Raw genomic sequence first — 25302 nt, 5'->3', positions numbered from 1 at the left:
AAACTTTTACATAAATTATTTCGTTGTTTAGTTAGGAAAATAAAAAATTAAAATTATGCACGACAAAAATTATAATTTTTATTAAGTTTGAAAAAAAAATCTTAAATTAATTTTTAAAAGTGACGAAAATTAAAAAAAAAAAAGTATTTTATTTATATATTTAAATTAGTTGGAGAATAAGTGGAAATTGAATTAAGAGTAAAAATCACCATAAAAATTAGAAACTGTTAATATTTAATTTATAATTTGTGATGGAAAAAATGAAAAATAAAATAAAATAGAGGCGTGGCCGTTCCGTGGAAGCGACGTCGTATCATCGCGTTGATGTGGTCAAACGTGGGACCCAGGGCCCAGTAAGGTTGGGTTTCGCGTTATTTATCATTATCTTCCTAAATTTACCAAATCATTTTTCAACGGTTATTTTAAAGTTTTTACTTTTACCCTGGTTAATTTCTTTTTGTCTTCTTTTGAGTGGAAATTCTTATTTAAGTTTTTAATTAATTGATAATTTAGTGTGATTAGAGGAATGAACTTATGAAATATTTAAAAGAATTGAATATTATTTATATTAATAATGTGCATTTTTGTTTTAGGTAGTTCAATCACAATAACTTCATAATTAGGCGTGTTTTACTTAAAACAATTATATACTCGATGACTTAATATAAATTTTCATGATATACATGTGAGTAAATAAAGCTATAAAGTTAACTTAATCATCCGGGTTAAATTTGTATTCAAAATTTGTATATGAATTACAAAATTAATAATTAAAAAAAAACTTATTTCTTAAAAAAAATGTATCACAAAAATAATAATTATTATGAATAATAATTTAAGCAAAATTTAATAAAAATGGTAAGACAGATATTGGTCTGCCCAGATTGGAAAGTTTGACCGGTCAGGGGTATTTTTGTACTTTTATCCTCTGATCTATCAAATTTTTAAAAAATATTTAGTAAATCGTTCTATTTATTTATCTCTAACTTAATTATTTGCCTTTTAAATTTTTATTTTAAATATAAAAAAGTATGCTAAATTAAACTTGTAATAATGAAGTGTTTGGTTGAGGTTGGTATGACTAGTGTATTTAGGTGAAGACTTGCAGTAGAATTATTTCAATAAAAATTAAAAATTAAAAATTAAACTATGTATTAATAATTGATTTACATATTTGGTAAAAAAAAATTATTTAGACCAGTAAATTTCCACTTATTCATTTCTACTGATATATTTTAATAATTTTATTTTTTATTCAAAAGAATAATATTTTTTTTCTAATTGAATTCTTTAATAAATATAAAGGTAAAGGTTGGTAAGAAATAAATTGTGGATAGAAATTCATGACAGGTTAAAATGCTTTTTTCCCTTTTTTTTCAATATATATTATAAAAAAGTATTATTATCATTAGCTAAAATATTATTTTGTCTCACTTAATGTATTTTTAATCCATTTTAAAATTTTAATTTTTGTATTTAATAAAAATTAATTTCATCTTAAAATAAAATGGAAAGAATATTTATAAGTTCATACTTTCCCTTACCAAATCCCATTTCCACCATTCCTTTCTTTCATCGCCAAAAGAATGGATTCCACCGCCGGAGAAGAAGTGGTTTTCCAATTCTTATCAGTCTTCCGCGTCTTCAAGAGCGGCCGCGTAGAGAGGCTCGTTCCCGCCGACACTGTTCCGCCGTCCACCGATTCACGAACTGGTGTCCAATCCAAAGACGTCCTCATCGATCCACACACCAAACTCTCCGTCCGGATCTACCTCCCCAAAGTTTCAACCTCTGCGAAGAAGCTTCCGCTCCTAATTTACATCCACGGCGGCGCTTTCTCCATCGGTTCCGTCGCGTCTTCGATCTACCACAGCCACTTGATCTCCCTCGCTGCCGAAGCCAACGCCGTCGCTGTCTCAGTCGAATACCGTCTTGCACCGGAGAATCCGCTTCCGGCGGCGTACGATGACGCCTGGAAGGCGGTGGAGTGGGTAGCGTCGCACTCCAATCGCGACGGCGCCGAGATGTGGCTGAACGAACACGCGGATTTCGACCGCGTTTTTATCGTCGGTGACAGCGCTGGGGCTAATATTTCGTACAACGTCGTGGGCCGGGCCAGCGAAAATGATAATGGGCCGGAAGGACTCAAGATAATTGGGCTGGGCTTGGTGCATCCATTTTTCATGATAGATAAGCCCGATAAGTTAATAGAGTACATCTTTCCGACGTCGACGGGTCTGGAGGATCCGAGAATGAACCCGTGGGCCAACCCGGGACTAGGGAGGTTTCGGTGCAACCGGGTCCTGATAATAGCGGCGGAACATGATTTCCTGAATGATAGGGCGCGTGGATTTCACGCGGCGCTGAGGGAGAGTGGTTGGAAGGGGTCGGTGGAGATGGTGGAGAATGAAGGCGAGGACCACGTGTTTCATTTGTTTAATCCTGACTGTGAGAAGGCTGTTGCATTGGTTAAAAAAGTGGCTTCCTTTATCCAATCAGAGTAAGCCACGTGGAACTTTTATTTATAAGAAATTACGTTGAATAAATTTTTATTATATATTTTTTTTTAATTTTTAAGACTTCGAAAAGGATTTAATTTGATTCATATCCTTAAAGTTCAAATTAAATTAGATTAAATTATAATTTTATTGTTGATGTTTATTTTATCATTGGTGTTTCTTATTTGGTACTATTTATTATTGACATTATTGTACCCTTTTTGTTTTCTTGTTTGTTTTAGTTCAAACGAGGCCGAGATGGGGACCCGACCCTCCAGTCTCTAAAGAGGCCTTTAATCAAGGCATCGATTAATGTTGAAGCAGGCTAGTTTTACTCGGATATTTATTTTCTTGTATTCTAAGATATTATCATATTATATATATAATTGCCGTTTATAATTAATGTGAGAATTGACATTTTGGATGATAAAAGTTTCACATCTGCTAATTTAGAGAAGAATCGTGAGTTTATAATTAGAGAATATTCTCTCAATTGCTGCTAAGCATCTTGGGAAGCCGAAAGCAAACCTGATATAGAGTCATGCCCTACTTTATGCCGAGAAAATAATTCCAGAATTTGAGGATTTCCTACTTTATTTGGTAATAGCATTAAAAAAAAGTTAAATCTTTTGTGGGAATTTACGAATTCACCCCTCTTCTCAATTATTATTATTATTATTTCTTTTTTTGATTCGTATCCCAACGGTAATAGTGGAGAAAATGATAAAAATAATTAAAATTAAATTAAATTAAATTAATTAAGAATTTTAAAATAGTAAAAAAATTAAATACAATCAAATAAAAATGGCAGCAATATTTTATTTATAGGTTTAATTGTAAATTAAAAAGGGTATTAGTGTAATTTTGAGACTGTACCTGGATTGTTTCTTTAAGCGTCTGTTGGCAGAAAGTGGAACGGGTCGTCATTTTCGTTTGCCTGGTTTTTCTTCTTTTCTTTGCACCTTCTGCCATGGCTTCCGATGAAATTGCCTTGAACGCTGCACCCTGGTTCATCATTTACAAAGACCGTCGGATCGACAGGCTTATCGGCAACGACATCGATCCTCCTGGTCTTGATCCGAAAACCGGTGTGGAGTCCAAAGATGTCGTTATCTCGCAGGAAGATTCCGTCGCTGTTCGGATTTACAGGCCTAAATCTGCTGCCGGCGCTGGCAAAGGAGATCAGAAGCTTCCTCTTCTTGTTTACTTCCATGGCGGTGGGTTCTGCATCGAAACGGCGTTTTCTCCTTTCTACCACCAGCACCTCAACCCTTGGGTGGCTCAAGCCAACATCGTCGCTGTCTCCGTCAACTATCGGCGCGCACCGGAGCACCAGCTACCGATTCCTTTTGAAGATTCATGGACTGCTCTGAAATGGATCGCGGCTCACTCGAATGGAACCGGGCCAGATGAGTGGTTGAATGAAATTGCAGATCTGAACCAGGTTTATCTGGCTGGAGATAGCGCTGGAGGGAACATCGCCCACCGGATGACGCTGCGGATGGCGACGGAGGGGCTGGCCGGAGTGAAGATCAAGGGATTGCAGTTGATTCACCCTCATTTTTGGGGGGGGAAATTGATCGGAGAAGAAAAGGAGTGGGATCCGAAGAGCATATATGTGGTGGAGAATCTGTGGTATTGGGTTTCGAAGGATATTAAGGATTTAGATGATCCGATTGTGAATCCGGAGCACGAACCGGCTTTGGGACGGCTTGCGGCGGAGAAAGTGGCGATTTATGTAGCGGAGAAGGATAATCTGAAGGAGAGGGGACGGCATTACGCAGAATGTTTGAGGAAATCAGGATGGGGCGGAACCGTGGATGTGGTGGAAACCGACGGCGAAGGGCACGTGTTCCATTTGTTCAATCCAACCTGCGACTCGGCGGCAGACCTCGTCGGACAGCTCGCGGCGTTCATCAGCGGCAAGTGCGGTTGTTGAATGAACAAAGAAATGTACTCTCCCCTTCCTTCTTCGTTCTTCATCGTCGTCGTCGATGGCCGGCGGGAGGAATCTTATGCCGTTTTTAATTTGGTTTTGAGTTTTCTGTGGTAATCTTCCAATGAATTGGGAAAGATTATAATAATAGTGATGTGATTGCTTGCTTGTTCATTGTTAGTTCTATTGCCTCTTTTAGATCCATTAACTCTGCTTTTTTCAATAATTTAATTAATTCACTTACAAACCGTTTAATTAATTCACTTACAAACAAGGCTACCATAGTCAGTAGGTAGCCATTTACTCTCAACTTCCATTACGAATGGTTTGTCAATCGAATCACAACCTTAACAGGCTGTGACTTTGACTGACCCTCAGGCTTGAATTAGTCGCCGTCTACCAAAACAACCGGAAATGTTTTAAAAAAGTTCCGCATACGGTATACAAAAAGTTCGCGCCCTTCTTTATCTCTAAAAACAGGGTGTCCTAACTACTCAACAGCTATTCCATCCCGTTGTACATGGAACCCGCTCTGAATAATCCACCTTTTGCAGGATTATTCTCGATGTAATCATAAAAAGCTAATTTTTCAGGAATTTTAGACCAAGCTTTTGATAAACTCTGATTTTTTGCTAGCCTGTCACTAACCCTTCGATATATTTCTTGCTAGAAGTATCCTGATCCTATTTATTGTTGGAAGTATACTGATCTCATTCATAACGACCAAATAACTTCATCTTAATTCCCAAATAACTTCCATCCTAATTCTTGATTCCCAAATAACTTCCATCCTAATTCCATTAATAACGAGTGGGACCAAATAATTCAATCGGGTAGTTGCTGAACCATACCACATAGTTCCAACAACAAAAGCTATATATATATATATATATTATTATTATTAGTGAAAGAAAAAAAAAACTAAATTAATAAAAATAACTCTAAATTTTGTAATATCCGTTAATTTTTAAAAATTTTAATAATACTTTCCAAACTCTAACATTTAAAAAATAAAATGAAAAGGACACACTTATTTAGTTAGTTTTTTTTTATTATTATTACTTTATTTAAAAAATAATCTAAAATTTTTAAAATTATTTAAAAATGTTGGTAGGCTTTAAAAAAATTTAATCAATACTCTTAAATTTAACTTAAAAAAAATACATTATAATTAACTTTAAAAAATACATTATAAATAACCTAAAATTTAACTTAAAAAATACATTATAAATAACATACTAAAAAAAGTTAATACGAATAATTTATAATTTTTTTGAAAACAAAAACTAAATTAATAAAAATAACTTTACCTTTAAACTTTATCGCTGTTAATTTTTAAACTTTTTAATAATACCTTCGAAAACTCTTAAATTTAAAAAAAAAAAAAAACAAGTTTTTATTTTTATTTTTATTGAAATTATTATTAATTTATTTAAAAAGCAATCTCAAAATTTTAAAAGTATTTAAAAAATGTCAGCAACAAAAAAATTTAATTAATACTCTTAAATTTAACTTTAAAAAATATTAAAAAATTTGGAGAGTGTTAATGCTCATATTAAAACTTCATAGGTATTTTTTAGGAATAGTATTAATGATTAAAGTAAAATAAAATAAAATAAAAAAAGTTAAAATATATGTTTATGTTCAAAATTAATTTATAAAATTTTTTTGTAATTTTTTTTTTAAAGTTAATATATTATTAAAGTTGAGATATTTTTGAAAAAAACGGTTTTAAGGATATTTTAATTAGTAAAGAAAATGAGGAAAAAGAACTATGATTTCGGTGGAAGCTTAAAATAGTTGAGACGAGTACGATGTTTGTTTAGATGAAGATGAAGCCACGGAGACGTGAAATCGACTACAGAACGAGAGAGACGAGGCAAATCGTGAAATCTCATTGTTGATTTGATGCTGTTTACAGGAACGATTAGAAAAAGTGAAGAGATCACGGCTTTAGATGTCGACGGAGGAGTGGTATTACCTGAGCGACGAAGCTATGGGGTGGGGATGGTCGATCTGCGAGGGAGTGGTGGCGGTGGGTTCGCTGTGCCTACTCGGATGGGCGGGGTTATGGTTCTTGAATCAAAGACTCTACAAGGAGTACGAAGAAAAGCAAGTCCTCGTCCAAATCATATTCAGCGTTGTCTTCGCGCTCTCCTGCAATCTTCTTCAGCTCGTTCTGTTCGAGATCATTCCTCTTCTGTCTAAAGAGTGAGTTCTTTGTGTTCGATTTCTGCAGCTTTACTCACTAACGAACTCACTAGGCATTGTTGTGTGGGCTGTGTGTCTTAAATTATGGGCAATTTGGATCATTTTCTTGTTTTTGTTATTGCATTATGTACCTTGGTTTGGCGTGTTGTTTACTTGGAGAAGTGATTTTGAGGTCAGTTTTTAGTACTGGATAATTTGGGATTCAGAGAAAATGGTTATTACAAGCTTTAGATTGTACATGGATCAATCGGCTGCCCTGAAGATAAACCATGGAATCCATGGAGGAGTACCACAAGCCTTTGGATGAAATGACCCCAAAATTCAACCACTGCACACAATCCACAATCCCAAAATGGTTGTATTCTCCATCAATATCATGCACAAGCATCATCCAGCTCCAAATTTTGTTAGAGCACCAGTACAGATAAGGCGAGGGTCCATTTTGCTATCACAATGAAAAGGAAACACTACTGGTTGCAGACACCACATGTGACGGGTTGAAGCCCATCTAAAACAATGCCTTCCTTTTCTTATCAGATACTACGAGATGATAGTCTTGTTGGAAGACTCTGAACTCTTCTCTCCTTATCCTGAGCACAATGGAGTTTCAACCATAGGAAGAAAAATGGGCCAGATTTTCTTAGAGTCAATTTGAACTCCACCGTGCAGTAGCCAAGGTTATACCATAGCCTATTTTTCTGATCAATAAGAAATCTGAAGGAAACGATTTTTTTTTTTCTTCTCCATCTGACTTTCTTACTGAGTGAATCACTTGAATCAGTTGAAGGAGGTTTCTACAGGAAGAGTTACGACTCCACGTCGGGGCTGGTGGGGGTTCATTACGAGTGGACATGAACTGTAACCAAGCAAAGAAAAGTTATTCTCCAACCCAATTGAACCTACCTTTAATTCGCACTTTACCTAAAAACTAGCCTACAATTCTCACTGGTTGTAAGAATTTAGTAGCCACTTTCAGGAAACTGAAAAATGTTTCTTATGATGTTTTAAAAGATGGGATTGCTAAAATAGTGGGAGTAATACTTAAGAGATTCTTGTGGATTGCCTTGATATGATCATAATTAAAGCTACCAATTGAGCAAACAACTCTTGCCTCTATAATGGTAAAACTGCAAATTTTGGTTGATGTCTTGATTGGTATAATAGACATAGCTTTGAAGGTTTCATATTTTGAAGGACACGTTGACATGTAAATTGCTTGCAATTCTTTTTCTTTCTTGGATTATAATTTGATTGAGAATAGCTTCATGGTTGGAGTATTTCACTTCTCTTTTTGGCTCTTGAAGATTCCTCCAATCCTTGGTTCACTTGCTACAAGATGCTCATTCTTCTTGTTCTTCAATTTGAACTTGAGAGCGAGTTCATTTTTTCAGAGGGGTGAATAGAAGCGAAGTAGCCTGGAATTTAGTTAGGATGGCAGGTTGTTTTAGTATGCTTAATTTGGATAATTTAGAACTATAGTTCTTACATTCATTTTGCAAGGCTTAAAAAGTCTTAGAAGAAGTTACCTCATTATTAGTCATCTAAAAATAGGAAGAATTAAGAGAGTAGCGAGATGCCACTTCTTTAAAACAAGATACATTCTAATTTCTGCATCTCCAAAGATGAGGAGACATGTTTCCTTGTTTAGGAAATTCCTTTCAAACGTAGTTTCTGAAGGCCATGAAGAGTTGACACCTCGTGTGTCTATGAGAAAATTTATTCATACTAATGGAATTATATAGACTCTTTTCGATGGGTAGCATTCTCCTAAACTGATTCTAATCACAAATATAAAAGCTTGATCGAAGAGATTGAAGGTTGATTACAATTAAGTGTCTACCTGTAAGATACTTTCAAGATGGTCCACATCCCAACAATCAAACTACAAATCTTCCATCTTTAAAAGCACCATAAAAAGACCTTTTGCTCCATGCGTGAGTAATGCTCTATTAAGAATTATGCAATATCCCAAACTTCCATCTATATGTCTTCACTTGACGGTTGATATTATGGACAACAAAAGTATGTTTACACTTGTTTTTCATGGTTGAATTGTTGCCGATTATCACAATTGTCATTAATCTTGGTTTATTTTAATTGCTGCAGGGCAAGATGGATAAACTGGAAGGTGGATTTGTTCTGTTTGATACTCTTACTGGTTTTCATGTTGCCTTACTATCATTGTTACTTGATGCTTTGCAATAGTGGTATGTTTCTTCCTTTCTAGTCTATCTAATAAACGAGTGTCACTACTTTTACTTTCTTTAAATTTATTTTATCCTTTTATATTTTTTTTATATAATAAATTATTTGAATGTTCAATGAAATTGTCTCCTGTAATAAAAAAGTTGCACATATGAAGTAAAAGTTATCTTCTATTATTTAAAATTCGAACTCTACTTCATATTTCAACAGAATGAGAAATACCAATAAGCATGTTTGAAGGGATTAAAGGTTGAAGTTGAAGTTTCCATTAAAAAAAAAAACGTTGTATTTCAATCACTAGTGAAATTACAATTTTCTTTAGAACACCACTCGCCAAAATTTTGAAGTTCAAATTCTACTCTTAATCCATTCAACCAAAAAATAACCGTTCGCTTAACCTTCCTCAAAATTAAAGAGACACATCCATCTCCAATTCAAAAGTTCTAAGACCACAACCATATTTAGAAGTTTAAAGACTGCTCCCCACAAATTTCAAGGGATAATCAACACACAGTCAAACACTAGACTAGGCCACAAATGGTTTTTTAGTTCATTTCAGATTGAGGTGGTAAAAATCTCACCAAGCATGAAAGAAATTCATCAACTAATTGGCCATTTCAGAAAGACTCCTTAAACGATATTTGACTGCTTTTATTGGACTGAAGTTCTCAAAATTGTTATAAATTTTATTTGAAGATGTCCTGCATCTGATTTTGAAGGGACAATCAATTAAATATGGATTTTTTGCACCATAGTCATTCCCTGTAAAAATAGTTTGGAGGATCATTGTAGGACTTTAACTGTGGTTGCCTTCGTACATACCGTGATGGGAATTTTCTTTCATAATAAACAGTTGATTTGTCTCAACAAGATCACTTTAGTCCTTGAGGGAAGATGTGACTCTATTAATATAGCAAATTTGTTGTTTCGTGAGGTAGTTAGACTGTATGGCGCCTTCAAGTTCATTTTTTTGTGCAGGCTAACACCAAATTAAGCTATCTTTTGAAAACTTTGAGGCAAAAATTTGACGTCCTTAAAACTTTTTATCCAACCATATATGCTGATTGCAGGCTCATGGACAAACTAAGATCACTGGTTTTGGGTGAGATTATCGTTGCATTGTGTATAGGCCTCGGTATATTACACAAAATTACTTCAAGCCGAAGTCACCTTTAATTTCAATAATATACATCAGTTGGCTGTGCTTAGATTGAGATTGTCTTAATGTATCTCGTATAACTAACCTTTTTTTCCTAAAAAAAAAAAAAAAAACAACTGTTTTCAACGTAGAAGAAGGATTTCAGGAATAGTGATAACTTTTATTGTTCTTGACCTTCTTTTGTGCTGCTAAAACATTTGTTCCAGGTGTAAGGAAAGAGCGGGCTGCTCTTGGAGCCATGTTATTCTTACTGGCGTTTCTTTATGTTTTTTGGCGAATGGGCATCCATTTTCCAATGCCTTCTCCTGATAAAGGTTACCAATTTGTTTTGAATTTATTGTTTCACTTTGCTGCCATTCCGGATATTTTCATTGTTTGCTGTATGCATTGTTAGTACCTGTTATTGAATACTCCTAGGGGCATTAAAACATTTTTGGCTTTCGCTTGGACTTATTCTTTTGGATTGAAGCTTTTTTTTTTGCGGCCTTTGTAGCTTCTCTTTTCGTGTTGTCTTTTGTATCCCCAATTGTTTTCTTTCATATTTCTCAAAGAAAGAATAGTTTCTTTTTGGGCTGTCCAACTCCATTGCTTCCTCCGTTTCATCTATTGGGAAACTTTGTGCTTACTTATACTTTCTCTCCCGGGGTGAGTTTTTGTATTGCCCAGTTAAAGGTTTTTTGGTATAGTTTTTGTTTTACTTGATACTTTAACTCGTTGTTGACGTTTGTTTTTAACTTTTTCACATATCAACGTAAATCTTATTTCTGAGTTGAACAGATAACATTTTCTCTTCAGGCTTTTTTACCATGCCTCAATTAGTCAGCAGAATAGGGGTGATTGGGGTCACTGTGATGGCTGTGCTATCTGGGTTTGGAGCTGTAAATTTACCTTACAGTTATTTGTCTCTCTTCATCAGGTACCTATTGTTTGTTCCTTCTGATATCACATTTGTGCTGAATTTTTACGTCAATTTTTTTTTCTCTTCAGTAGTGTTTTGAATATTCTGATTCTCATATATCACTACTTTAAATATTGTAAGTTGAAACATGATCTCTATTCCACAAGTTTCAATTGGACGTATTACATGATCCAAGGCTAAAAAGATTCAATAAGTGTTCATTCTTCATCTACAACATTGGATAGACTCAGCTTAACTTCCATTTCATTTGTTACAAGCTGACTCGAGTGAGAAAGGACTATTTGGAATTTTGAAAATAAATATTTGCAAGGTTGAAGTAGAGCATGAGGTTATCGTAAATAATACTTGAGTTTGGAGAGGACTGTAAAAACTTCGTTTATTATTTTAGTTTCATGAACTCTTGAGTGTAATTTTCATGTGGGTTTTAAGTTTAGATAATTAAGTAGTAAGAGTTATCAAGCTTGTCAATCATTTCCACAACTTCTTGTAGTGGACATTTGAAGGGTAAGAGTTATCAATCATAACCATAATTTCTTGGAGTGGATATTTAATTTCTTGTAGTTAGGAGTTATCAATCATAACCATAATTTCTTGTAGTGGACGTTTGAAGGGTAGTTGGAGTTATCAAACTTGTTAATCATGATCATTGTAGTGCATAGTTGAAGGGGTGGGGTTTCTGATAAGGCAATTGTAATCTCAGAGCAACAATGCTTGAATTAAAGAAATTAACACCTCATTGTACAAAATTTAGATCAACCAAGAGACAAGGCTAGAATTAGATTATTCTTAAGATCAAAGATCTAGAAGAAAAATTTAGAACGTTATTCTAAATTGAGACACTCCACAATCAAACGTGATCAATATTTGATTGAATGACAAGTTTGATTGACAAGTTATGACTGTGATTGACAAGTTTGATAACTCCAACTAATCTTCAATTGCCCACTACAAGAAGTTATGTCCATTATTGACAAGTTTGATAACTCAAACTACCCTTCAATTGCCCACTACAAGAAGTTATGACCAAGAAGTTATGACCATGATTAGTAACTTGTACTACCCTTCAAATGTCCACTACAAAAAGTAATGGCCATAATTGGCAAGTTTGGTAACTTCTACTCTTGGATTATCTTCGATTGAAATCCACATTTAAATGTTGGAGGATTATCTTAGATTGAAATCTTGGATTGTCTTAGATTGAAATCCACATTTAAATGTTGGAGGATTATCTTAGATTGAAATCCACATTTAAAGGTTGGAATTTACACTCAAAGAGTTTATGACACTAAAATAATAAAGGAAGTCTTCATAGTATTCTTCAAACTCAAATGTAATTTATGGCAACTCCTTGCTCTACTTCAATCTGGTAAATATTGAATTTCAAAGCTCCAAAGGATCCTTTCTCACTTGAGTCAACCTGAAATGAAGGTTGAACTGAGCCTATTCAATTTTGTAGATGAAGAAGGGACGCTTGTTGAATCTTCTTGACTTTGGATTGTGTAATAGGTCTTCTTGAAACTTGTAGAACACCATGATCCTTATCATCTTTCTCTCTTCAAAAGGATTCATCCTCAAATTAGGAAAATCATCACGACTCAAGTCAGCACCATTGAAAGTACAGTGTACTGAAAGTTTTCCTGGAAGATCAATTTTAGAGGCAATGTTATTAATTCTTTCAAGAACTTGGTAAGGACTATCCACTCTTGAATACAACTTTGTCTTCCTTTGAGATGAAAATCGCTTCTTTTGAAAATGTACCGAAACATTCGGTTGAAAAATGAATTCCTTTCGTCTTTTGTTGATTCTTGAAGCAATTTTGAAGTTTTGTTTCTAAATTCTCTGGTTGACTATCTTTTTCAAGGTCTTGATCAAATCTATCTTACTTGTGATTTCTTCACTCACAAAAGTATTAGAAGGAATAGGAAGCAATCAAGAGGTGCAAGTGTATTAAATCCACAAACAACTTTAAAAGGGGAACAAAACTTTAGAACAAGGAGTGGTACTATGAATTGCCCTATTATATGCAAACTCTATGAATTGCATACATGGTTCCCAAGATTTAATATTCTAAAAATAATAGCACTAAGTAAAGCTCCCAATGTTCTATTAACTATTCAGCCATGACAATTTTCAACTTCCTTTCTTCATTAAAATTGTTATAATCGAAAACATTCTCAATTATTCTCTCATATTGCAAATACTCCTCTGGATCGGATCTCCAATAAAAGGTAGGAATTTTAAGCTTCACTCTTCTGACTCCTCTTTCTTCTCCTCAATCATATCGGTCCTCTCTCTCAACCCTTCTTGGTGTTATTCTCTCTTCTTCCTCTTCGTCTCCCTCCCTTGGATTTTGTTCGGTTAAGACAGTGGCATTGTCATATTTTTCTTCATTTTCAACTCTTTCATTCAAGATAACTTCCTTGAGGATTATCTAAATCTACTCCAATTCATTCCATCTTGCTTGTCAAAGTACAATGACTTGGTTCAAATGAGTAATGACCCAAACTTCTTTCCACCTAACTTCACTCATATCTCCTCAATTTCTCCCTTGGTTTATGATTGTACCACCTAGCTTTACACTCAACTCATTGATTTTACACTCGGGATACTCGTGCTTATCACACTCAATAGTAGGTTATTTGGGAAAGTGATTAAATTATGATCAAGATAGACTAACATGTGTATAAAATAATTCTTTTAGTAATGAGTTATCCAAGGCAATCAAGATAAGATAATTATGAAATAATAACAAAATAATAATATAAAAAAAAAGAATCAAACAAATAAGGAAACAAATAAGGGAAGTTAGAAAGATATTTTTATGGTAAAACTCCATACCGAAATGAATTCCAAAAAGAAAGGTCTTCCCTTATGATTTTGACTAAATGCTATTCTTAACTCTTAAAGATAAGAGATTGATACAATTTTTCTTTGTTAGGAACTCGAGCAAATTTATATATTATCATCGAGTTTGAATAGGAAAGAAAAACATTAAATACAACAGATACATATTTAGACAGTTTCAACAAAATATGAATGGAAGCTGATTTAATCTTTAAATAAACGTGTAAAATGATATAATAAGTGATAAGAAAAATAATGATATTTGTTGCAACATCACAATTATATTAGATTTAATCGGATTGCAAAGATTCAACACTAAAATTTAAGAACACAACATGAAAAAAAGAAGACTATTTCATGTGTTACAAGCTGACTCAAGTGAGAAAGGACCATTTGGAGTTGTCATAAATAACACTTGATTTTGAGAGTATTTTGAAGACTTTATTTATTGTTTGTCTCATAAGCTCTCGAATGTAACTTTTCAGCTTTTAAATGTGGGTTTGAGGGTTTCATTAAAGAATAAGAGTTACAAACTTGTCTATCGTGGGTATAACTTCTTGTAGTAGACATTTGAAAGGTAGTAGTAGTTACCATTCATGGCTATATCTTCTTGTAGTTGGCATTTGAAAGGTGGTTGAAGGGTTGTTGGAGTTACCAAACTTGTAAATCATGACCATAATTTCCTATGATGAGCACTTGAAGGGTCGGGGGTTTCCTTACCGTGGAGGCTATAAATATCCATAAAGTTGTTAAGTAAAAGAAGAAACTTTATGTAAAAGAAGATTACGCTCTTAAGTTTGAGACTCCCTCTTAGGAATTCAACCATTATCTTTGTATGTCAAAGATTTCATGCAATTTTTCTAGTCTTGTCTTTTGGCGGATCTAAATTTTGTATAAGGAGGTGTTAATTTCTTTAATGCTTGGAATGTTAGGTTGAGGATTATGATTACCTCACTGTAAGTAGTTACGATCATAAGTGACAAGTTTAATAACTTAAACAATCCTTCAAATGCCAACTACAAGAAGTTATGGTCATGATTGATAATTTATTTTACCCTTCAAATGTCCACTACAAGAAGTTATGACCATGATTGACAAGGTTTTAACACTCTTTAATGATCGAAGCTTGAAACCCACGTTTAAAAGCCAAATTACACTTGAGTGTTTATGAAACTAAAATAATAAATGAAGCCTTCAAAATACTATTTAAACTCAAATGTTATTTAGAGCAACCTCATGCTCCACTTCAAAGCTCTAAATGGTTATTATGTAGTCTGAATCAGCTTGTAAGACATGAAATGAAGTTTTTTTTTTTTCTTTCTTCATGTTGTGTTCTTAAATTGTTCTTGTAAATGTAGTGTTTGAGCTTTGCAAATCGATCAAATATGATATAATAGTGATATTTTAACAATTATCACTAATTTTCTTATTATTTATTATATCAACTGTACGTTTATTTGAAGATCAAATCAGCTTTCATTCACATTTTGTAGAAACTGTCTAAATTTGTAATGGTTGTATTTAATGTTTTTATTTTCTATTCAAACTCAATAATAACATATGAATTTGCACGAGTTCTCAATAGGAAAAGATTAGATCAATATCTTATCTTTAAAAGTTATGAAGGACATTTAGTCAAAATCATAACGAAAGATCTTTCTTTTTGAAATTCATTTTCCTTATGCAATTTTACTTGAAAAATATCTTTCTAACTTCCCTTATTAGTTTGATTCTTTCTTTGTTTTATTTTCTTGTTATTTCATAATCATTTTATCTTGATTGTTTTGAATAGCTCACGGCTACAAGAATTGTTTTATCTACATATTAGCCCACATTGACCACAATTTAGTCTCTTTTTCAAATAGGCTACTTTTGTGTGTGATAAACATGACTATCTCGAGTGTAAAATCAGTGAATTGAGTGTGTGAGGCTTGAACATTTTTAACTACGATTGCTACAATCATAAACCAAGGTGAGGGAAATGGAGGGAGATTAGTGAAGCTAGGTGGAGAGAAACACAAGTCGAGACCATTACTCATTTGAACCAAGTCATTAGTACTTTGGCGGATTGGATGGAACGAATTGAACTAGCTTTAGACAATCCTCAAGGAAGGGAAGTTAACTTGTAATGAGGGAGTTGAAAATGAAAAGAACATGACAACGCCATCCTTTTAGTCGGACACAATGCATGGGGAGGGAGAGATTTCGGCCGAGAGAGGGAGATGAAAAGGACGAAGAGGAGTAGAGAAATTTTATCACCAATAAAGGTTGAGAGGGAATACCAATATGGGTGAAGAGAAAAAAGAGAAGAAAGAAGATTTGGGGGAGGAAAGCTTAAAATTCCTCCCTTTTATGGGAGGTTTGATTTGGAGGAGTATTTGTAATAAGAGAGCAAAATGAACATGTTTTCAATTACAACAAGTTTAGTAAAGAAAGGAAGTTGAAGTTTTTCGTGGCTGAATTTTATGATTATGCAAATATATGGTGGACATCTATGAAACCAGAGCGGAAAAGAAATTATAAAGAACCAACTGAAACGTGCGAGGAATTGAAGACATTAATGAGGATAAGTTACATCCCTGAGCATTATTCTCGAGTACTTAAGAAAAAGCTCTATACTTTGCAACATGGAACTAAAAGTGTAGAACATAAAGACGAGAAGGATGCAATGGAGGCCCTTATGAATAGCTAGATTCTATGGTGGGTTAAATCGGCAATTGGCCTATCAGGTGGTTAGGCAAACCTGCTTTTGCAGTTAGTATGGTAAGCCAATTCATGCATACTCTAGGGCCAACTCGCTTTAAAGCAGTTGATAGGATCCTAAAACATTTGAAAGGAACCCAGAAAAAAAACATACCTTTTAAGAAATATGACTTCTTACATGTTGAAATTGCTAGTAACACCGCAAAAGATATCTTCAATCTAACTTAAGAGGGAGTGTTAGTTCATGTCTGATATTTTCCTTAATTAGATTTACTAACTCTAATTATATTGTAATTATTTGTGTTAAGTTTTTTCCCTTTATGTATTAGACATTTTCTTCTGCGTATGAAATGTCCCTTGTAATTATGGTAAGTGAGGATAGACAATTTTTTTATCAAGTAGAAATTGATATTTCGTAGATAATATAAAATAAAATGTGGTAATCATTTTTAACTGGGGGTTGGAGGGTGTTAATACCTTTCTTACACTCAATCGACTCCCGAGCGTAATTTCTGGTTTTCATGGACTATTCTTTCTTTAAAATGAGTGACCAATCACACCTCTTGATGATTGGTAACAACTTCAAAGAGGATGCCAGCCTCTCTGCATTGTAATGATGTTGCAACATTGTTTAGAGACACCCTTTCTTTCTGTTGTTCCTACAATGTTGCATTTGTTTTTGGTAGGTTTCAAACAAAGGATCTACACCATTTGTTATGGATCTGTTTGTTTGTGGCGTCTCTCTAGTTTCGATGGAGGAACTTGTTGTTATGTGTTTAGTTTGGAATAGTGACTATTATACTACAATTGAGGAATTTCTATGAGTTTATCTTTTTAGAGAAAGGGCACAGCTAGTTTCTTTGCTATTGTGTGGAACATTTGGCTCGAGAGAAACAATAGGAGTTTTAGAGAGGTGGAGAGGTCGTGTGACAAGATAGTAAGGTCGAATGCCTCCTTGTTAGTGTTGGTTATTAGGCCTTTTTGTAATTCTGATCGTAGTTCGATTTTCTTGGACTCCTTGTTGAACTTGTTTATTTAATGATCGTAGTTCGATTTTCTTGGTTTCTTAAAAGAAACTTTTTTTTCTGGCTTGAAATTGTTATAGTTTTTGGTTTCAAATTATCAATATCTTCATAATCAAGGGCGGAGTTTCGCATTTCTCATTGTGCATGTGCTTATTTTATAATTTGTAGAGAGATTGAGGAAACTGATATTAAGGCCTTGGAAAGACAACTAATGCAATCCTTCGAGACTTGTATTGCAAAGAAAAAGAAAATTATTCTTTCACAGATGGAGATGGTGCGAGTTCTTGGCTCGGAAGAGGTATTTTACCTTTAGTTCTCTATTCGCTGGTTAAGTCTTTAATTTTATGATTTGAAGGTATTACTGACTATTTACCTTTTCATGCTGAATATATTTTTATCCCTAATGTAATGTCAATTTTCAATTTTCTCTGTCAGCATTATGTTTTCAGTTAGTTTTTCAACACAGTTCTTATTAATTTAAGAATTGATGATGTGAAAAATTATTGTTTTGGATTGGACTCCTGTTTTTAGTAGTTAGTTTGGGTTGGACCCTCTTGTTGCATTGCTTTTTTTTTTTTTTCCAAGTATCTTGAGGAAAGTTCCCCTTCCCATTATTGTGACAGTAAGAACTTAAAGAACAAGAAAACTTGTCACATACAAGATCTTGATATTTAATAGCATCGCCAAGCCTTAACGGATGAATGTTACAGAATTCCAAGTCTGGATCTTTCTTTAAACGTCTGGTCGGTACTGTCGTTCGATCAGTACAAGAGGACCAAAAGGAGCAAGGTTGGTTGTTGTTTTTCATCCTTTTAAAATTACTTTTTTCCTTTTCTTTTTTGCTTTCTGTTCCCAAATTATTATTTATTTCCTCCAACTTTGGGCAGTACCGGACATTTTTTTTTTCACGTTCTTTCTCTTCTCCTTGATAAAATATGATTTCTGGCTATATTACTCATTCAAAAGGATGCGAACGAAGTGTCATGATTTTCAGAAATTTATTCATTTTCGGATATTGTATGATTATACTTGTAGTTTTATTCTCATTTTCTTTGTTTTACCTTTGTTCTTTCGCTTATTTTTGCCCATTGTCTCCCGGATCTATGAAGATATTAAGAACTTGGAAGCAGAAGTACAAGCTTTGGAGGAGTTATCAAAGCAGCTATTCCTGGAAATCTATGAACTTCGTCAAGCTAAGGTTTGTGCTGTACTGTTGTACGAACGTAGAAATTTCAGGCATTATCGCTACATTGCTTAATCCGTCATCGTTTATAAGGGCCTAAGTGTGCTTTTGAATTTCTATATGGGCTTATAGATTAGTAAGGGTTTTTCTTCTTCCTTCAAATTTTGCGAGTTTGGCTTTCAAGTTATGTTATGTTATACTTCATGATCGTAATTTATTATGTTTTTCTTTCGAGAGGAAGGAAAAATGTCAATATAGTTATGGTAGAAGTTAGTATGTTAGTTGAGCTATTGTAAACATTGCTGCAAATGCTGGGAGGATGGACACCTGTATGTGGATGTTCTAGGGACTTTGTTTAGATATTTGTAAATGTACAAAACATCCTAGGAAATTACAAAAGGTCATTCAATTTGGAAGATATCAATGGAGAATGAGTAGGAAATAAGAGTTTCGAAAGTGACTCCATCCTACTCGTTGGCCAGAGACACTTGAGCATTGTACAAGTGTTTAAGGATCCTTCGGGCTGTGACCACGACTATTTATTATAGTTGGCAAGGCTTGGAAGCAAGCTACTAGCGCCTCTCGGTGAGAACTAGGCTTGACTTGGTTAGTAATTCCCGCCTCCTTGTCCTGGAGGCTCGCTGGCCCATGAATTTTTCAGAGCGGGCCAACAGACCGGGCGGATGGGGACCAAGAAGTGCCTTGACACGCCCCACTACTTCTCCTCTTTTTATGCAATTATGAACTCCACTGAACTTTCTCAATTCCAACGCAACTTATCCTTTTGGAGCTAACATAACAAACTACGCGAGCCTCCTAACGAAACCAACAGAAATCCTATCCGAATAAAAAAAAGAAAAGGTAGTTTCATTATGGTAGTATACCAGCCACCTGTTCTGAAACTTCCAGTTCCAATCAAAGCATATAGATCCGTAAATGGATTTGTATGTATAGCTACTTCAGTCATGTTCGTCCTTTCTCGAAATGATCTTTTTTCTGGGAACATGGTCAACCAGAAATTATTATGTTCGTGATTCGTCATGGAAACTGAACTCCACGAATAAGCATTAGTTGTGATGATTCCCAAATCTCTTTCAATAAAAAAAATTACTTTTCTTAGAAAAAAGTAAGAAGATACAGGTGCTTGAAAGCAGCCCAACAAAAGGAATCTCTAAAGTTATAAGAAGAGACTCCAATCTAAAAGGATGAAGCCTTTTTATTTTTTTCAATGAGAAATCTTGTTTTTCTTACGAAAATGAAAGAATATACAAGGGCATAAACAAACAGCCCAACAAAAGGAATCTCTGAAGTTACAGCCTTACAATCATAGTTAAAAGTACAAAATCTAAGGAAAGTAGAGTCAACGGCGTGTCGATCTCTTGGTCCCTTGAAGATCCACGGATCCTGAGCTCTAAAGCTTCAATGATTGCTCCAAAAGTTTTTCCAAATCCCCAAATTTAGTATGAAATCGAATTAGAGTTGGAAACCCTCCCAGTTGGCTCTCCCAATATTGTAGGCAAAATGTTGCTTCTATAGAATTTAAAGTAGCTTCGCGATGCGATGAACGAAATACCCCAAGCATACGCTTGTTTTGACGGAGAGACTTGGGCACACAAAGTTTCATAGCATCTCGAGACATTTGCTGCACAGGTCATGTAGCTTAAAATTCTGCAATTTGAGCGTTTTGTCGTCAAAGGACGTTGGGATGTTCTCTTTTAAGTTTTATGTCTTGATTTTTTTCTTCTCTTGACTTGACTTAGCCAATTGAAGTCAAATAAGATCTTTTAAGTTATGTTTATGAACGACATTATGTATGGCTGCTGAATGCTAAAGCACTCAATCAAGATTTGGATGGATGATCTGCAAATCTAGCAAAAAAAAANGAAAAAAAAAATAAATAAATAAATATATATATATATATATATAATTAAAAAAAATGATAATTACTAGTGCAATGTCGATCAGTCTGGTATGAAGCATTACCAATGTTTATCAAACTTTTTACTGATTCATGTATTTCTTAATACTGCATTTTCTACATTGCAAACTACTTCACAGTTCTTCTGACAGGAGGCTGCAGCTTATTCACGTACCTGGAGAGGTCACATGCAAAATCTACTCGGCTATGCATGTTCGGTCTACTGCGTGTATAAAATGATCAAGGTCTGTTAATCTGCTCTTTTCGTTAACCTTTTTTTACTTCTTTTTTCAGTCAAAACGATCGGTTCTCGTGTTCAAAATTTACGATGAACTTTGGCATGATAATGTTTGACAATAGATATTTAAAGCCAAAAAAGTAGGTTCTGTAAAATTGATGTGATGAAGAAGTCGATATGACAAATTTCTGNTTTTTTTTTTTTTTTTGCAGTCTTTACAAAGTGTTGTTTTCAAGGAGGTATTGTTTTAATTCTCTATCATTGATTTTGTTATTTCAAATCATATAGTACATGTAGACGTCGTAAGGGGTTCTAACACTCTTGAAACCATGTTTTACAATGTTCAAATCATGTTCTACCTGCTTGATGCCTTACATTTTTTTTTTTACCAATGTTCGAATATTTAGGCTGGTTCAGTTGATCCCGTGACAATGACGATCAGCATATTCTTTCAATTCTTTGACATCGGAATCAATTCCGCATTATTGTCTCAGGTACTTCACCACCGTGTATTAACTATTAGCTCCACTCACCCAATTTAACGTATGGTTCTAACCATATTGGAAATAAATTAACTTTTTCATCGAGATGTCATCATTCGATCGGATCATAATGTTTGTTCAAAGTTTCAAATATTATCATTGGCACTTTTATTTGTTTGGATGAATTGAGGATATCTGACATTTGTTTCTATTTCTTCTGTAGTATATATCCCTACTGTTCATTGGCATGTTGGTCGTAATATCGGTACGAGGTTTCTTGACCAATCTAATGAAGGTAGAATCTTTTGGGATACTCTGAGCATAAAACAATTTCTTGTATTTTCTACTTGTCCTTTTATCTTATTGTTTGTGTTTTTTCTTCTGTTTGTTGGCTTAGTTCTTTTTTGCAGTTTCTAGAGTCGGGAGTGGATCCTCAAGCAATGTTGTTCTTTTTCTCTCTGAAATAATGGGAATGTATTTTGTTTCCTCCATCCTTTTGATAAGAAAAAGCCTTGCAACAGAGTACAGGTACGAAATTATAGTTTACGTTCGAGTTCGTTTTAGCTTACCGTTTGGAGTGTTCATGTGTGTAAAGAACAACTTGAACTAAAAACAATTTTACAAAGAAAATGGGATATGGAATCCATTTCTGAGTCTGAATTACAGGGAAAAACATAGAAAATTGTTTGTCACTTCTGAAGTTGAGCTAGAAATATTTATGATTCTTCTGGAGTTGGTAGGCTTCATAGCTATTCTTGATGATTTAATGAAAAAACTAAGAATGTAATGAATCACCTTTGAATACCCTCAGGTTGATCATAACAGATGTATTAGGGGGAGATATCCAGTTCGACTTTTATCACCGATGGTTCGATGCGATCTTCGTGGCCAGTGCATTTCTTTCTCTACTTTTGCTTTCTGCATATTATACATCACGGCAGGCTGACAAACACCCAATAGATTGACTCAAAAAAGGTATGTTCATGAATATTCCTTATCCAATTTTTATTATTTATTTGTTTGTTTTGGGGGCAAAAGGAGTGGAATAAAGGAAAGAACAGAATTGTAAAGGGAAAATGAAAGCATTCCAATTTAAACAATGAAAAAAGTTGGAAAGAGCACCAAGAAGAAACTTTGAGATAGGCTGACTCGAAACGATCTAACCAAGAGCAATATACTGTAATAGTTCAGCTCACTGCTAGCAAAGATTGTCCTCTTTGAGCTTTCTCTTTCGAGCTTCCTTTCAAGGTTTTTAAAACGCGTCTATTAGGGAGAGGTTTCCACACCATTATAAAAAATGCTTCGTTTCCCTCTTCAACTGACGTGGGATCTCATAATCCACCCATTCCCCTTTCCAATCGATATGGATCTCACAATCCACCCCCTTCGATTGGAGAGGGGAATGAAGCATTCTTTATAAGGGTGTGGAGACCTCTTCCTAGCAGACGTGGTTTAAAAACCTTGAGCGGAAGCTCGAGAGGAAAGCTCAAAGAGGACAATATCTATTAGCGGTAGACTTGGGTTACAAATACTTATCCTAAAAAATCTTTTCGTTTTTCCAACCATAATTCTAATGAAATTAAGGCTTGACCACATTGACCCAAAGGTAAAGGGAGGCCCAATAAAATCTGAAGAACTGTACTTTTGGCATCAGAAAAGAAAATCCAATGCAAATTGAAGATGCTGAATAATTTAAGCCAGCAAGAACGAGCACCCAAAATAGATGATTAAGAGATTCCCTTCCTTTCTGACAAAGACAGCAAATAGAAGGCATGAGATGTGAAGAAGGAAGCTTCCTTTGAAGCTATTTAGCAAAATCCAAGAAAGAATATCAAGTCTTTTTGGACTTTTTGACTTCCTAGGCAGAGAACAAATCTTTTGATAATGGTGAAAAAATATCCAGCAATCGGTTGAAATCAACAATTTCCTCATCTTTTAAAAGCCTTCTAAAAACAACACTCCAAGCAAGGCATTGAGAATCTCAAAAAAATGAAATAGAATCATTATGAAATGAAGAAATGCTGAGTAGTCGAGGAAACTAATCTTCAGAATTCTTGAACTATTCCCTAAAATAAAGGGAGCATGTGTAACGGTCCAAGTCCACTGCTAGCCGATATTGTCCTCTTTGGACTTTCCCTTTCGAACTTCATCTCAAGGTTTTTAAAACGCGGTTTGCTAGGGAGAGGTTCTCATAACCTTATAAAATATGTTTCGTTCTCCTCCCTAACCGATGTGAGATCTCACAATCCACCCTCCTTCAGGCCCAGCATCCTCGCTGGCATTCGTTCCCTTCTCCAATCGATGTGGGACCCTCCAATTCACCTCCTTCAGAGTCCAGCGTCCTTGCTGGCATACCGCCTCGTGTCCACCCCCTTTGAGGTTCAGCCTCTTCGCTGGCACGTTGCTCGGTGCCTAGCTCTGATATAATTTGTAGCGGCCCAAGCCCACCACTAGCAGATATTGTCCTATTTGGACTTTCCCTTTCGGGCTCAAGGTTTTTAAAACGGGTCTGCTTTGGAGATCTTTCCATATCCTTGAATGCTTCGTTCTCCTCCCCAAGTGATGTGATATCTCACAATAAGACTCCGCTGGCTTCCTCCTCTTCTATCTAGGATAAAGGTGATAGTAGAGTGGCCGGTTGGTTAAGAAGTTTGTGACTAACACTTGATACCTATCTAAACTGGCCTCTTAATTGATAATTTCAATGAATCGTATAGCATCTTTATGATACATTAAAGATTTTCATCCTCTTTTAAGTTCTATTTAAATCATATCTTGTGAAAATGAGCAGTGCTTTGTGTATCCCATAGTTGATGTCACAGTTCAAGTAACTTATTGTATCATTGCAACTGAACACAGATTGAGATACCACGTAGGCTGGATTCCGGCCTTGTCTGGATGCGTCGAGTGCAGTAATAACGAAGAACATTGGCATCGTAATCTTGTCAAGCAGAGAAAAGATGAGTTTCTTGTATCTATGCTTTGTTTTTTTGAGCTGTGATGGTCTGTAATGGGATACCTGTTGTGATAGAAAGGCATAGGAAGTAGGAAGAATCATTGTTTGCATCTTTATTCCCTCTTTGATGCTCTGTGTTTACTTCATAACTCCTTTGAAATTCTGTTCTAAATATTCAGATGCTTACACTTTAAAGTTGATATCACTTTGTTGTAAAGAACTTGGAAGGAAGCTTAGGTTTGTAGGCCTTCTGGACTTTTGGACTAACTTTTGGAAGGAGTTGGCAACTTTATTAAAAGAGGATACCTTGGAGAGGATCTTTCATAAAAGGATTTGTATGCTTTATTTGGTGGTACTATTTTTCTGTGCGAATTATTCCATCGAGTCCTTTTTTCGGTATTCTTTACAGAAGTTTTAGACCATAACTATATTTACGTTTCATAAGAACGTAAGAACGTTGTACTTTCGTAAATAGTATTTCTTTTAAAAGGTAGATTTGTTGCATTTTTGTTTACTTACTGTATCGGCTCAAGCCCACCGCTAACAGGTATTGTGCTTTTTAGATTTTCTCTTTTCAGGCTTCCCCTCAAAGTTTTTAAAACGCACCTGGAGAAAGATTTTCACACCTTGTAAGGAATGTTTCGTTCTCCTCCCCACTTTGCATGAACTTTAAATTTGTGATTTTATATCGTGTGTTAACTAATATGTTCAAACACTATCAACTGATTTAACTCAGGATGATAGTTAAATGATAGAAAATAAAGGTAGACAATTAAATAAACGAGTGGCATAGCTCAAAAGGTGGGAGCTGTGAACTCGAGGCCTCATAGAATAAGTGACATCCTTCACTCAATCTTTTGACATTGGAGTGAATTTATTTAAACTCAAAGCCTCTCGAAGAAGTAGAAATGTTCTTATCTATCCTAATATACTTTTATTTTTTACTATTTTTTTCATAAATAAAGCAATAGAACAAATATACGTCAATTTCCACAAAAAGTTTACTCATTTATTTATCAGGTCGA

At 34.7% G+C, this 25302-nt stretch overlaps 3 protein-coding genes across 4 annotated transcripts; all 3 read left to right on the top strand.

The window, feature by feature from the left end:
* Positions 1–1515: 1515 nt before the first annotated feature.
* Positions 1516–2930, top strand: LOC111794387 (probable carboxylesterase 2). Its single transcript, XM_023676358.1, has 2 exons — positions 1516–2500; positions 2741–2930. The coding sequence occupies exons 1-2, from the start codon at positions 1587–1589 to the stop codon at positions 2781–2783; spliced, it is 957 nt and encodes a 318-aa protein (XP_023532126.1). The 5' UTR covers positions 1516–1586; the 3' UTR covers positions 2784–2930.
* Positions 2931–3390: 460 nt separating this feature from the next.
* Positions 3391–4614, top strand: LOC111796153 (probable carboxylesterase 12). Its single transcript, XM_023678869.1, has one exon. It carries the CDS (start codon positions 3469–3471, stop codon positions 4435–4437), a length of 969 nt encoding a protein of 322 aa, XP_023534637.1. The 5' UTR covers positions 3391–3468; the 3' UTR covers positions 4438–4614.
* Positions 4615–6186: 1572 nt separating this feature from the next.
* On the top strand, positions 6187–24475 carry LOC111796144 (GPCR-type G protein 1-like). 2 transcript variants are annotated; one of them, XM_023678853.1, is made up of 14 exons: positions 6188–6645; positions 8752–8852; positions 10216–10323; positions 10805–10925; positions 17669–17798; positions 18211–18289; positions 18610–18698; positions 20754–20846; positions 21052–21078; positions 21247–21333; positions 21545–21616; positions 21719–21849; positions 22133–22296; positions 24181–24475. In XM_023678853.1, the coding sequence occupies exons 1-13, from the start codon at positions 6392–6394 to the stop codon at positions 22284–22286; spliced, it is 1446 nt and encodes a 481-aa protein (XP_023534621.1). In that variant the 5' UTR covers positions 6188–6391; the 3' UTR covers positions 22287–22296; positions 24181–24475. The 2 variants fall into 2 exon arrangements, with proteins under 2 accessions (XP_023534623.1, XP_023534621.1); XM_023678855.1 differs by lacking the exon at positions 21052–21078 and having other exon boundaries at positions 6187–6645.
* The last annotated feature ends 827 nt before the right edge of the window (positions 24476–25302 follow it).

The sequence above is a fragment of the Cucurbita pepo genome, chromosome LG05 (assembly GCF_002806865.2).
Source record: "Cucurbita pepo subsp. pepo cultivar mu-cu-16 chromosome LG05, ASM280686v2, whole genome shotgun sequence".
Classification (NCBI taxonomy): domain Eukaryota; kingdom Viridiplantae; phylum Streptophyta; class Magnoliopsida; order Cucurbitales; family Cucurbitaceae; genus Cucurbita; species Cucurbita pepo.
Note: the sequence above shows the minus strand (reverse complement) of the source record. Positions and strands in the feature narration are given on the sequence as shown.